The sequence below is a fragment of the Hordeum vulgare genome, chromosome 3H (assembly GCF_904849725.1).
Source record: "Hordeum vulgare subsp. vulgare chromosome 3H, MorexV3_pseudomolecules_assembly, whole genome shotgun sequence".
NCBI lineage: Eukaryota > Viridiplantae > Streptophyta > Magnoliopsida > Poales > Poaceae > Hordeum > Hordeum vulgare.
The window spans coordinates 2,199,139-2,213,729 of record NC_058520.1 but is presented as its reverse complement, the minus strand read 5'-3'; the positions used below and the strand labels follow the sequence as shown (position 1 = coordinate 2,213,729).

The following is a 14,591-nucleotide window of genomic DNA, read 5'->3' as shown; positions in this document are numbered from 1 at the left end:
TTTCAAATTGAGGCAATGGTTCCAACCTCAAACTCTCTCCCAGTTTGAATGAAAGAGTCTTAACCTTGAACTCTCCCCCAGTTCACATTTCAACCTCGAACTCTGCAACGGTCCGGTTTAGGACCCTGTACTCTTAATACCGTTTGACTGAATTGAACCCTGGTATTCGCCATGAGGCGGATACATCACCCAGTTCGGGGCCCACTTGTCATTCATTCTTTGTCCCCAAGCATTGCCACAAATTGAGTTACTGATGGCACTCCTGTGAGTGAGTATGGGACCAAAGAGTATTCATGTGAGTTTGCTTGATAGCCCAGGCAAAAGGGATATATTAAATAATGTCCAGGTTATAGCCTGAGGCCCCGACGCATATAATCTAATACATTATTGTGGGGTAGATGACCAACTTTGAAATCGTCTAGGTGTTCAATACTTCAACTGTTCCATGGGAAGTGTCTGATTCTTGGAAGATCTGTCCCTAGCAAAGACAATGTTTTACTTTTTCTACTGTCAAACTCCTTTAACTCCTGAAACAAGTGACTGTACTAGACAGTTAAAGATCTACTCCCTCTGTACCTAAATAATCTAGGCTAGTTCTCCCCAACTACAATTATTTAGGTACAGAGGGAGTAGTAATTTAGTTGGCTGTATGCTTCCTTGTGCTATTCAATTTCTGTGAGCTACTAAGCTTATCCGTGCTCAACTGGCTTATAGCTTATAGATAAGCCTGAAGCTATTTGGGCAACCAAACTAACAAGTCATGAGCTGCTCCCTGATTGTGGCCCATTTACTTAGCAGGGCTGTTCTGTTCAATGTTAAGCCCGAATAAGCTAGCTGTTTGGTTCAAAGTCCTAACTTAACTGTTTAAGCTCATTTAAATAATAGGCAAAACCTTAAAGTGGGCCAAATTTCTTGCTTTGACTCTGTTATGGCAGGGATGTTCTGTTTAATGTTAAGCCCGAATAAGCTAGCTGTTTGGTTCAAAGTCCTGACTTAACTGGTTAAGGTTATTTAACTAATAAGGCCAAAGCTTAAATTGGGCCAAACAGGCCCCATTATAATCTAGTGCCAGTAGGCATGCCATGTAGGCAACACGAAGCTTACTAGTATCATGTAGTCTTCGTTTTCGGAATTTGTGACGATGTCATGTTTATAAATTTTCTCTGTGAAGAGAATTATATATGATGGTTGTTTTCGTATGGTTACTGCTGAGGGCGCAATTTACTTTTGTGCGCCAATTTTAACTGAAGGGTGAAAGAAGCGTTACTAGAAATGCTATCTTGGAGCTGAGGGTGCAATGTCTCAGCAATGCCTGGATCCTTATTCACTCGGTATCATCGACTTGCACAATGCACTGAACCTTCTGTCCCGTAACTGAAGAATTCCAGAGTTCGTTCGTGGGATATGATGAGCTGTATCCTGCAGTGCCTGGGGTGCGTGACAAGGTAGAGTTGACACTGCCTAGCGATTATTCACGAGCATATTACTACCGAATCCTAAGTCTTGAACAGGTTATGTTTTGCAGTGCATGCTCGGACCTGAACCAGAGGGGTACATAAAAGTAACTGCAGAGCAACATATCTGGAGACGTGTTTTGATGGCTCCACAAGGTAAGACCCTATCTAGTCTATATAAATAACCTCTGTTGCATTGCATATCCTGCTGTCAGTAGTATATATAGCCTGGACATCACTGGAATGCTGGCGTTACTCGTCAGTAAGTACTGAGTGCTGACTAAGCTGCTTAGGGACAAGATGGTGGGTGGGTACGCGTGCCGTGGTCGGCAAAGGGGCTGCTAGCTAGCCTGCCTTGGTATCATAATCTGCAGCTGTGCAGCCATTAGAGAATTCAGATAAGAAAGAAAACCATCAGGGAACTCCGATAAGAAAAGAAGGATGAGATAGTTTAGATAAGAAAGCCACACTAGAAAATCGACCCGCAGATGCCTTGCTGCTCGAAGCATCAGCCGTCCATATCCTCCCCATGCATCTGCCTGATCGACAAGGAATAGTACAGGCGTGCAGCACCAGTTGTTAACTCAACCCTAGCATGTAATGTATAATTGTAGACGTCCTTGTGTAGTCAACTAGTCATGGAAGATGGCTTATTATAGTACCCTGTACGTCGTTCCCAATATGTATTCCTACAGCGAGATGCACGGGGAGGACCGGAGGAGCCCCGTCGGGTAGGGCATGTAGGTGCTCCGCGACTGCATCGCACGTCCAGGTTTATACTCGGGTTTTGTTTATGTGCTTGCAATAAGTGTGACACTTGCAGTGCTGAGCTCTGCTAGCTAGGCCATGTGAAGCTTTGAAAGGCCACACTGCCTTCATTAATTATTAGGGGGGTTGCATTTGCCATGTACAGGGAATTTACCGGGTCGATCGTGAGCGCACGTCGAGGCTGGAGGCAGATCCTGATCCGCGTGAGATGTCCATGGAGGGTTCATCGTCCTGCAGCATCGCCCAGCACAAGATATTCTTTTAAGGTACGTGTGAATAACATACGATTTCCCATGTGCGTAGGATATGCATGGATGGATTGATGCTTCCTCTCGGTTTACTGAATTTGGTCCAGTAGTTTCGAGACACGTTTACGATGACTCGGTCCAGGGAGCATATATGTATACAATTCTACATTGGTACCTGGTTTTGTTAAGCCTGCGGCGAATCGCTGCGTGCAACTGTTGGTGATCTGCATTAGTCTCCGATAAAGCTAAAGTTTCTGCCCATGCAAAAATCAAATTTGCAATAGAAACAAGAACCTATAATTCCCTGCAATTGGAATTTGGAAGTAATGGGAGATACTTTCTTGTTTTCACTATAACCATTATTGGTGTTGTGCTAGTAGTAGCAGGTACCTAAACCCTGACCAATATTTGTGAACCTACACACATAGAAGAAACATGTCCTCTCGTACGGCGTACGGCTGATCAATATATATACCAAGGAAATAATTGAAGTTACACAACAATAACCCACACGCATTTTATTTTCTTGGCTACCTTTACACATGGGCTAGCTAAGCTATTAGCTAGCTAGCCATGGCAATGGAGGTTGAGGGAGGCTGCATTTATGGGAGCATGGCATCCCAGCTAATTATTTGCATCGCAGTTCCCCAGCAAGCAAGCTTGTTTCATGCATGCTAAGCTTGAATTCAATACAAGCTTGCCACAACGTCATCTCCACCTAGCCCCTCTCCCTGTTTATGTTTAACTAATCTAAGCAGGCATCAACTTGGCCTTGAATGCCACGTGAAGAGAGATGCAGTGTATAGATTATGTGGCACTGGAACATGGGGCTTCTAATTCCACTTCTCTACTAGTTAATTACCCTACTTAGCTGACCATAGCAAGGGAATTAATCATGGATGTGTGTGTCCCTTGGTAGCATGCCATCCACTGCTGCCTGTCTCCCTCTTTGCACTTGACGCTAATATTCCACTGACAGCTCAAGACCTTGCTGGCTCATTAAGCTCTGCACACTAGCGCCTACTCGATTAAGAAACTGCTCACTCTATATAAGTAGCCGCATGCTTGCACGTCTCGTCTCATGCATTGACAGAGCTTAGCTAGCTAGCTAGCTGCCAAGAGTTGCCCTGAACCCTAGCTAGTAGCTTCCCGGAACGCCATCACCAGTAGCTCGATCTCGCCTAGGTAGGGAACAGTGACACAGGGCAGCTAGCTGCCTGGCCAATGGCGAGCAAGCGGGCCACCACACGGGAGCTCCGGGCGATGTACGACGACGAGCCCTCCTCCATGTCCCTCGAGCTCTTCGGCTACCATGGCGTGGTCGTCGACGGTGACGATGAAGACGATGACACCGCCACCGCCCTCCCCCAGCTCTCCTTCGTCGACAACTTCAAAGGCGGGTGCGGGTCGGCCGCGGTGGACTACTACAGCTGGGCGTACAACGCCTCCGATGGGACGCCGGGCGCCTCCTCCAGCTCCACCTCGTCGGTGCTCAGCTTTGAGCATGCGGGCGGTGCGGGCCATCAGCTGGCTTATAATTCCGGCACTGGTGACGATGAGTGTGCGCTCTGGATGGACAGCATGGCGGATCATCAGCACGGCGCAGCCAAGTTTGGGTTCATGAACCCAGGGTCGGACGATGTCGTCCCAGTAATCCAGGAGAGCAGCATCAAGCAGCCGGCCAAGTCTGCGCAGAAGCGCGCGAGCTCGGTAACTACCTACATCAGATTTTTACCGTACATTCATGAGAATATGTTGTTACCTACGCAAGCTTTGCATCGAATCTGTTTAAGTGAATAATCTGATCTGTATTTATCTGTGAAGGGTGGTGAGGCGCAAGCGGCGGCGAAGAAGCAGTGTGGAGGAGGCAGGAAGAGCAAGGCCAAAGTTGTGCCTACCAAGGACCCTCAGAGCGCTGTTGCAAAGGTACATACAAGCAGCATGAGTCAATTTCTCCCTATTGTTGTGGTGCAAGATTCTTTGCGTGGCGAGGAAATTGCTTCGATCGAAACCAAACTAATCCAAGTTACTCGATCGATCCTGGTTGTGTAGGTCAGAAGAGAGCGCATCAGCGAGAGGCTCAAAGTTCTTCAGGATCTGGTGCCCAATGGCACAAAGGTGCGTACCATGATTTCTTATCATGCTTCAGTACAGGCTTATCTGTGAAAAAATGACCTGCTCATTAGTTGCTAATTTTCTGAATGAAACCAATGCAACTCCTGTAGGTGGACATGGTCACCATGCTCGAGAAGGCAATCACCTATGTCAAGTTCTTGCAGCTGCAAGTCAAGGTACGCGATGTCGATACATCGACTACTTATTCTTCAACCCGGTTCGATTCGATAAGCTATAATCCGACGATGTCTGATCTGTAATAACTTATAACTTTGGTGCAGGTGCTGGCGACCGACGAGTTCTGGCCGGTGCAAGGAGGGAAGGCCCCGGAGCTCTCCCAAGTGAAAACCGCGCTGGACGCCATCCTATCTTCTCAGCAGCAACCCTAGGCACTTCATGGATCCATGTTGAATTTTATCAAAGTTTTAGATTGATCGCAGCGCGTGTAAGAACAGAAAAGCAAAGAGAGCACAAGCTCTGTAAAAATACATGGCAGATCATGTTTTTGTTTCACTCCTTTTAGATCAATCCTCCTTGTTTTTATGTGACCGGTATTTGAAGTTCTGATCACTGTAACTAGTCCAATAAAACTTAGACGAACATGATGTTACACAGCTTAGTGAAACCTAGACAGGGTCCTGCCATCGCATGCAATGAGAATAAATTTGTTTCTATTGAAACATAAAATCCTCTTCTTCTTTTGCAGGGAACACAAAATCCTCTCTTTGATTTACATGAAAAACACACAATCAGATATAATGGAACGTTATCTTGAGTTTTATAGAATCAGAAAACTAAACTAAACAAATGAAATCTCTAACTATGAATCAGAAAACTAAACTATTCCCTTCATTCCTAAATATAAGCCTTTTAAGAGATTCTACTAGAAACTACAACGGATGTATATAGATATATTTTAGAGTATAGATTCACTCATTTTGCCTCGTATGTAGTCCCTAAAAAGACTTATACTGCCTCTGTACCGAAATACTTGTAGCTGGGAAACTACAAGAATTTTGGTACATAGGTAGTATTTAGGAGTTAAATGTTATCTTAAACTAACTTTCTTGTCAATTGGGCGGTGGGACTAGCAATGCATGCATGCATGATCGTGCAACCCTTATTGTTATTTTTCTCCTTACATTCTTTTACACTGGGTCTAGATCAAGATTGACAGATATTTGACAGGGACCTTAATTAACTGTAGGACAAAGTAAATCACCACAAAATTTATATAGAGAGGAGTATTCTGGGCACCACAGATTTTCTGCCACAAACATTGATAGCATGGCATCAGAGATCATGCGGCTACTTGTGTTTTTCTCCAAGTCAAACAGTTTTGTAATGCAACTGGAGTTAATTGTAGTTAGTGCGTGATTAGAGGAGGCTCGAGACAACTCCTAGGATGCTTCTCATGATACCATCATGTCTCATTAGAGTGGAGACACAGTTTCTCAACAACAACAAGACATTGTTATTGAGTGAATAAAAATGTTGATCTAATCATACCATCATTCACGGTGAGAGTTTAAACTCACCTCTTATCCCTTATTTGTGCCGATGCGTCGAGTTACCTGATTAAAATTGCGTTGTTTCTCCTTTTACCCTTAGTGATGAATTATCTCCACATTTTAACCCTATTTTACAAGTTTTTTCTCATCCCGGGAACCTCCTGTGGAAGTTGTCCTAGATGCAATGTCAACGAAATATGAATATAATTATCAGCAATAAATCTCTTAAATCTTAGGAAAAACATATCTCGCTTATTTTAACTCTAAACTGAGTGGTACTTGCTCTAGAAAGAACATTTAGAATTATGCCTCAAATTACAGTGTTATTTTTAGGATTCTTTAAATGTCCTTGAATCCCGCATTCGCAATTCACTGAATTTATCTTATATTTTAACATTGCCTTCAGATTAATTTAGTTACCGATACAACATTAAATAATTAGTAATTGAAAAAAAAACATGCTTTAGATTATAAGTATTCAGTTTTTTAGAACAATTACCGGTCAAGGTTGAGTTAAAATGAGCAATATATGCTTTTAATAAAGTAACTAATTTCCAATGATTTTGTGATGATCTGGGACATGGGTCTGCCAAGTGGTCCCGGAATGTCAGGATGGGGAAGGTTAATTAAATGGCACAAAATGTGAAATAATGCACAACTAGAGGGTAAAAGGAGGAAGAAAACTTAAACATGGCAATCTTTATTCTAACAGTTTCACAAAATAGGAGTTAAAAAGTGGAATTTACTAAAAATATAAAGGTAGAGATTTTTTTCCCATTCGAATGGTTTTATGTGAACTTGCTGCGTTCCAAAACATTTTTCTTGTATATCACATAGAAATAATTGAAATACTGGGTGAAGAAGGTTGGTAACTGAGTGAAGGAAGCATCCAGTATGATATCATAAGTAAACACAACTTTCTCACCCAAAAAAGAATTAAGCAAACAAACCGCCAATCCAATCTCGCCATCACTTGAGAATGGTAAAAACTGTGCATGGTTAATCATCACCTTCTAAAGTTCATGTAAGAATTTGAGGAAATACCGAGCAGGTAACAGTTATGACCGTTTGCTGTAAAACGTGTTGATATTTATTCTGTAGATCACATAGATCTGAGATAATTAGAATGCTGGATGAAGTAACTTGAGAAACAGATGGGGAAAAAAAAAACAAGAGCCCATTAAGTGCTCTAAATGCTTCTGAATAAAAGAAAGAGATTGTAGCTGACCGTCCAATCTATTAATGTTAATGATAAGTGCACGATAACACATCATCAGATGCTTGACATGTGGAACCGACTGTCATTTACATCATCAATCACAAGATAACCGATCCGATTATGATAAACAATGTCGTTGAAATGCTGCTAATCCCTAATCAGTGTGGTAATGATGGCCAGGAAGGCAGGAGAGATGCTGCGTCATGCAACTGGTCGGTGCCTTGAATGCACAAAAGAAAAACAGTGATCATGTCATGTGGTCCTAAGATCCAGAGATTTCTAGGTTCCAATCGTGCAAAACCAAGGTCAGGTCACGGTTTCGGCCATGTGACAACTCCATTACTCTAGTTGTTGACAATGGCTGCAATATGCAATATAATGTGCAAGCCTCCTAACAAATCAGAATGGAGATCCAAGCATGGCCGCCTGATTGCACACCAGCCATTCAGTACATTGATCAAAGTCAACACTGTCCCATGATTTTAGCTTCACGAGATGTTTCGTTTCCCTAGGAAAATATGAACCAATTGATTGTTTCAAGGATCATATCTCAACAATTTGGGACACTACAAGAGATGTTTTACCAGCAGTTTCCCACACAATTTCCCTCACAGAAAAAAAAAATACTGGCAGTTTGTGCTTCGGAGATTCTACAACGTAGGTGAATTTCAAAGGAATCAGTAAACATGGGCCGCGTCATGCGTGTGTTTCGATGGGCATGGCAGTCTGTCCAGCAGAATAAAATCTACAGATTCTTGCACACCATCTAGTACTTTATGCATTATTCTCATTTCCCAGTTCCATTCCCATGTGAGTTTGGAGCACAAAAATCTTAGATTAAAACCACCAAGACTGCCAATTTATGGCCTCCCATGCCAATATAAAATTCGATTGAACTAAGCAAAAGGACGTGAGGAGCATTACCTGACTCCCAAACTTCAAGTTGATTTCTCTTCCGTCTGCAACAACAACAAAATCAATATATAGAATCACACGAATTTAATGCACATAAGATGCCCATCCATTCTTTTCTTTCTCTTTTTTTTTCAGAATCGGATACCCGTATTTTCCTTTGGCGGTGGAGTTGAAACCAATGAATTGCCACTGCTATAATTTTGGACTGAATTCTGGGTTTTAGTGATTTTGCCAATCAAATAATGAGTACTTTTGTCACCCTCTGTAGTACTAGCAAAGTAATACTCCCTCCGTCCCAAAATAACTGTCTCAACTTTGTACTAATCTAGTCTCAACTTTGTACTAATCTAGTACAAAGTTGTACTCCCTCCGTCCCAAAATAAGTGTCTCAACTTTATACTAGTTCTAGTATAAATTTGTACTAAGCTTGAGACAGTTATTTTGGGACGGAGGGAGTACTAAGGTTAAGACACTTATTTAGGGACGGAGGGAGTACTAATACTGCAATAACAAAAAATTAAAACAAACTGCCTAGAGAATTACATGTATCTTTCATTCTTCCTTGTGGTATTAAGGATTTAAGCCATCTTCACAGGAAACAAACCTGAATTGCATTGTTGCTCTTGATTACCATGACCTTCAAGGTTCTTACTACATGTCATGATTCTGAAGACACAGGTTGCTCACCAAAATTCTGACTATGGTATTTTGTGCAGAGACTACAACAAACTGGCATTCGCAGCTTAGATGAACTATTTACATGATGAGAACCTATGGTGAATGAAACAGATGCCAACAAACTAATCTAGGATCCTGAATTTCTGACCAGTTACCCCTCATGAAGACTCCGGACCGTTTACAGCATCAGGAGCAGTAGCAGACTCGGTCAATCTCTCGAAATCAATAATGGTCGACTGAAAATTGAACTGATACCCGCTTTGCATCCATGATTTAATACACATCGTAGCCTGCATGCTACTGAGAGGAAGGCAGTACCGCTGCTTGCGGATACTGTCCCCTTTGCTTGTGAACAGTTCTTCAGGATCCAACGAGGTCCCTTGGATTGCCAGAAAGTCACGGGCCATCAACGAGAGCCGTGGGTAACGAGAGGAGTGCCCCCTCCACCATTCAAGAGCATCAGTGGAAATCGGGGCGAGGGGCTCCGCAAGATACTGAGTGAGCTCATCAGCGGCAGTGCTCATGCTGACACGGCGGCGTTTACGAATAATCTCCTCGGCGAAGGAGAACGCGCCACCATCCTCGGTGTTGTCTTGTTGGGTGATGTAGCCATTTCCAGCAGCTTGGAAGATGCTGCTGTAGTCTCTGACGAAATGGTCCCTTGCATCCTCCAAGTTGCTGGTGGAGTTGAGGGCATCAGGGATGAGCTCTCCTTTGATTCTCGGATCAAGAATTGCGGCCGTGAAGGTGTAAATGTTGTAAGCTTGAGATGTGAAGTCACGAGCTGTCTTGGACATGTCTCTGGCGATTTTCTCAAACAGTTTCTGGTGGCTGCTGTTATGGCAGACATTGATCAACTCGAAGACATGGTCCATGAAGAAGAAGACCAGCCCAATCGTCGGTAATTTGCAAGTACAAAGGTTGGTCGTGGTTTTATAGAACGGCTCAAGGTATGAGTGCAATGAATTGACCACTGACTTCTCCTCGGGGCTCAGAAACCAGCCCCTCGGTCCAAAAATGTCTTGAAACTTTTTGACGGAGTTATCCATCGCATTAGGGGCCTGAAGGAAAAGCATTAAGAGAAACATGAACAACAGAACTATATACCGCGATGGGAAAAAAGATGCAGGCCCCCGAATGCGAACAGTACCTTCTTCACCATGTCAAGCATATTGTAGTTGCCGTTCCAGCTCACCGAATGATCAAGTGGGAATTTACACGGGCCTTCCTGGTAAACTTCAGTCCAGTGCTTAAAATCCACCATCAACTCCTGGTTTGACTTGGTCTCGAGGATGAACTCGCGGGCCTTGGACAAGACAGGCTTCACATTTTGCAGGCCATCTTCTATGATAACCTCTAGCGCCTTTGCGGCACAGGGGATGTAGCAGAAGGGGAGCTTACGGGCCTCGAGCTCCCGCCTGAGCTCTTCACAAGCATCGATGGCATGCTGGCTGTTATTATGCGTGCAAGCAAGGACTTTCGAATCGATGTCAAATTCCTGCAAGACAGCCAGCAGAACCCGCAGAATCTCAGCCCCCGTGCAGTGGTACCGGACCCGGCACACGTCGAGCAGGGCTTTCTGCGAGACCCAGCTCTCGTCGATCCAGTGGCACTTGACAGACAGGTACACTATCTGCTCGTACGAGGTCCAAAACTCGAGCGCGACGGACATCCGGGACCTGACGCGCTGCAGAGACGCCTTGACATCCTCCTTCATGCTCTTGAACACCTGCAGGGTGATCTCCTGAGCCTTCTCCTTGGGCCAGAGCCTGACGGACGGGTTCAGGTACCTGCAGCTGTCGACGAACGCGGTGTCCTCGAGGGTGGAGGCCGGCAAGGAGGACCCGATGAGCCACCGGAGGAGCAACCAGTTGACGTAGTCGACGTCCACCGCCGTCTTCGCCGCGCTAGGCTTAGCGCGGACGGCCCGTGCTTTGGCCTGAGCCTGAACAGACTGAACCTGAACCTGCGCCTGCGACTGAGGCTGAGGTCGCACCGGGGCGTGAGGCTTCTTGTGCCTGACAAACATGCCTGAGACGGCGGTCTGGGCAGTGTGGCCCGGCAGGTGGTGGTCGGCGGCGAGCTGGTCGTAGCCCGGGTGCCGTCTGTTGAGGTGCTTCCCCAGATTGCCTGCATCACAATCGGCACCGTCGTGGAAAGGGGATGTGTGAGTTGGTAATTCCTCCCTCCGGCCACAAACATGACATGTTTTGGACACAATTCAGCTCAGCATGTCAGCTACATACATACATACGCACTGAAAATGAGCGAACAAACACACTAAAACGTGTCTACATAACATACATCCGATGCTAAAATGAAGAGCTGCTGCTGGATTGAGCGGCGCGCAGCAGGCTAGGCTAGACGGTGTTCTTGCAGTGCTGTGAAGATTTTCGGTAAAAAAAGATTCGGGTTTTGGGCCATGGGGGGTGAGGGGTGGTGTGGTTATTTACCGGTGGCGGTGGTGAGGCAGTAGGTCTTGCCGCAGAGGCGGCAGGCGCGGGAGCGGCCGTCGGCGGCGGTGTCGAAGAAGGCGAGGTAGAGCGACTTCTTCTTCTTGGCCCCTCCTCCTCCGGCCTCGGCGGCGGCGGCCGGCAGGAGGGTCATGTCGGCCATCCCGGTCGAAGCCGGCCGGGGCGCGGCAAAATCGGAGCAGCGAGCGGGGAGCCGAGGAGGAGGGCCGAGCCGGTGCCGGCGACGGCGCGGCGCCGATGGGGACGGGACGGGAGCAAAGCGGAGCTCGTGGCTAGGGTTGGGCTCAGGCTCAGGCTCGGGCTCGGGCTCGGGCTCGAGTTGGTCTGCGGTCGGAACCAACGCCAGCCAGCCGGCTCCCTGACCAGCAGCTAGCGCGAGCTGACTGACTGTCACCCAATCTTATTTCTATTTTTATTATGTGTTACTAGCAAAAGGGTCCGTGCGTTGCAACGGGAGAAAAATATATCACACGCTTTTAATCTTTTTATAATAATGTTGATTTATTAAAATAATAAGTTAACTAACTAATGTAGTCAGTCCTATCCTATTTTGTTGAGAAATCAACCCGTCCATTGTTAATTTCACCATGATAAGAAATTGAGCGGGACAAGCAAAGCAAAACAAAGAGGCTACCTGAATTGACCAATGAACTGTTATCTTATTTCACTCATGGGATAGAGAATGTGGGATCAGATGACAAACTGAAGGTGGTGTTCCATTCTCTCTCTCTACAACAATGCAATCTTACATTCAATACATTCATTCATCAGCAAAACAAATTCCCACAAAACAAAATTTATTGCCGGTGCTTGGCACACGGTTGGAGGCATGGGGAGGGGATCTCACCAGATGATGAGTTCCTACCGGAGGAGGGGATACGATGAGGGGAGCAAGGGGTTAGGCGCCTCTATGTGGCCATAAGGAGTCGTCGTTGCCGCGCCATAACCTCGGAGTTCCCCGTGTGAGCCATGGAGGCCCGCCTCCACCTGCAAGTACTTCGCTCCTCCGCGCCTTATCCGCGCGCCGCCGCCGTTCTGCATCGAGCAGACGCATCATCCCAAGTCGCTGTAGCTGTCGCGTTGATTTGATCCAGAAGCTGTGCTCGAGCGCCGAAACGGGGCAGCAAAGGGCAGAGGTACGACCGCGGAGGCGGGTGGGTTGAGATCGACAACAGTGGTGGTTGAGGTCGGCCGCGGCGGCGAGTGGTGTGGCAGCGGCCTGGGCACAGGCCAGGGTGGACCAGGGTCGACGCGATGCGCTCGAGCGCAGCAACGGGGGCAGTGAGCGGGGAGAGGTACAGCCGCGGAGGCGGGTGGGTTGAGATCGGTAGCGGTAGCGGTGAGGTCGGCCACGGCGGCGAGTGGTGTGGCGGCGGCCTGGGCACATGCCAGGGTGGCTCAGGGTCGGCGGGAGGAGGCGATGCGTACGGGTATAATTTTTGCAGCGAATCATTTTTTCCTTTTGCGTTGCAGTAAATGATGGAGCCCGGGTTGAATAACAAAAATTACAGGGGCTTTATTATAAAAATGCCGTGGTGGGTTTTCCGACAGAAGCAATAGCCGCTTTATTATTAGATATAGACTAACAAAAAAAATGACCGTGCATTGCAACGGGTACAAACTAAATCTGAGAATTCGTGCGGTATTTCAGAGTTTTAATTGGATAATATGATTTTCCATTGCAGGGCTCACAAGGATCCGCTTTATAAAGATCATGTTGTATTCCAAAAGTTTCTGATGTTCTTCTCTGCTAATAAAATCGACTCCTTCCATTGCAAAAGAGTTTACATTGGTTGGTGGTCTTTTACCGGCACGTTGCCTTCAGTAGTACAAGCACACCCTTCATGTCAGCAAGACCACTTCACTGAACACCATCAACGGGTCTCGATGGGGATCGGGATTAGGGTACACATGGTTGCAGGATAGATGATACGGCAGAAGGGAGTGCTCCCCCTCCCAGCTGTTGTGTGGGGCGCACAGAACACGAGTAAGATGCACCGTTCTCGCACTCTCTCTACTCTTCATCCCTTCCTCTCTCCTCATAATCTTACCAAGACATCAAGGACATTCAGAGTTAAGGAATATCATGATGTTCAGCAAACACCCGTGAGCCCTAAATATCTTCTCCTTACAAATTTCTATTCAATATTTCACTCACTTTTAATTATTACTTCCTTTGTTTTTCAATATAAACCTTTTTAAAGATTTGAATACGGACCAATACAGATGAATATAGGCGTATTTTAAAACGTAGATCACTCATTTTGTTTTGTATCTAGTTCATATTAAAAATCTGTAAAGAAAATATTTAGAAAACGGAGGGAGTAAGATGCGTTAAGCATGAATCAGTACAATTACTAAGCTTCCAGCATTGTGAGGCTCCTGGTGAATCGGTGGTGTGGAAGTTGTGTGATCAACGTTTGACAGGATGTGAACCGGAGACTACCGCGGTGTCGCGCGGCTCGGCGGAGGCCCGCCCTCTCCTTGCTCACTACCGCTAGCGTGCCGCCTGAGTTGCAGCCCTCCCGTATCTCTCTCCGTTTCTCCACAGAGCCTCCATCCTGGCTGTCGGCGTGTGCGTCGCCGCCGTTCATTTTTCTCTTCCGCTTATCTCTCTTCTCTCTCACAGGTACTCGACACCATGCCGCGTCCATCGGCCATCGTGCTCCAAGCTTCGGCCTCCTTCCTTCCAGATCCATCTGAATTCGCCAACGTCAGCCACGAGTGGTGAACCAACTTAATTAAGCGGCAGTGGTGCCCGATGGTGATTGTCCGGGGTGTTTTCTGTATAAACCGAAACGTTTTTAACTTAAAAATAGAGTGCTGGTTGAATTGTTAGAAACAGAGGGAACTTTCTGCAAAAACGACGGTGACAGGTTTTCTGACAGAAGCAATAGCCGCTTTAGTATTAGAAGATAAAGATAATTAACAGGACAAAAATCCACGCCAATTTTGTCAATCAATTAATAAGAAGGAATGAAGGAGCTTAAACTGGTAAGAACCCTAACACATGACCACCGCAGTTTTTGCATGACTCCTTTTCGTGGCACGTACAAAATTTTGCTTCGTTTCTACTCCCTCCGTTCCATAATGTCGTCAAAAACTCTTTTATGTTATGGAATCGGATGGAGTATTTGAGACCAACTTGAGAGGTCGTGAGCACAGTCGCTTTTGACGACCAAGAAAACAGTAGAAGCTGCAATGCAAAT

General features: G+C 45.9%; 2 protein-coding genes across 2 annotated transcripts; one reads left to right on the top strand and one right to left on the bottom strand.

Moving 5' to 3' along the window:
• Positions 1–1,156: 1,156 nt before the first annotated feature.
• On the top strand, positions 1,157–5,195 carry LOC123442366 (putative transcription factor bHLH086). The gene is made up of 7 exons (XM_045118383.1): positions 1,157–1,445; positions 1,526–1,610; positions 2,368–4,180; positions 4,295–4,396; positions 4,523–4,588; positions 4,696–4,761; positions 4,867–5,195. The coding sequence occupies exons 3-7, from the start codon at positions 3,695–3,697 to the stop codon at positions 4,972–4,974; spliced, it is 828 nt and encodes a 275-aa protein (XP_044974318.1). The 5' UTR covers positions 1,157–1,445; positions 1,526–1,610; positions 2,368–3,694; the 3' UTR covers positions 4,975–5,195.
• A 3,567-nt stretch (positions 5,196–8,762) lies between these two features.
• Positions 8,763–11,773, bottom strand: LOC123442364 (putative AC transposase). The gene is made up of 3 exons (XM_045118380.1): positions 11,362–11,773; positions 10,059–11,038; positions 8,763–9,969 (listed from the first exon to the last, which is right to left on the bottom strand). The coding sequence occupies exons 1-3, from the start codon at positions 11,522–11,524 to the stop codon at positions 9,067–9,069; spliced, it is 2,046 nt and encodes a 681-aa protein (XP_044974315.1). The 5' UTR covers positions 11,525–11,773; the 3' UTR covers positions 8,763–9,066.
• Between the last annotated feature and the right edge of the window lie 2,818 nt (positions 11,774–14,591).

Coding starts and splice junctions, on each gene's coding strand:
- LOC123442366 (XM_045118383.1), top strand. CDS start 3,695: ATGGCGAGCAAGCGGGCCACCACACGGGAGCTCCGGGCGATGTACGAC. Junction 4,589..4,695: donor TGGTGCCCAATGGCACAAAG/GTGCGTACCATG, acceptor CAACTCCTGTAG/GTGGACATGGTCACCATGCT. Junction 4,762..4,866: donor TCTTGCAGCTGCAAGTCAAG/GTACGCGATGTC, acceptor ACTTTGGTGCAG/GTGCTGGCGACCGACGAGTT.
- LOC123442364 (XM_045118380.1), bottom strand. CDS start 11,524: ATGGCCGACATGACCCTCCTGCCGGCCGCCGCCGCCGAGGCCGGAGGA. Junction 11,039..11,361: donor CTGCCTCACCACCGCCACCG/GTAAATAACCAC, acceptor ATTGTGATGCAG/GCAATCTGGGGAAGCACCTC. Junction 9,970..10,058: donor TGCTTGACATGGTGAAGAAG/GTACTGTTCGCA, acceptor CTTTTCCTTCAG/GCCCCTAATGCGATGGATAA.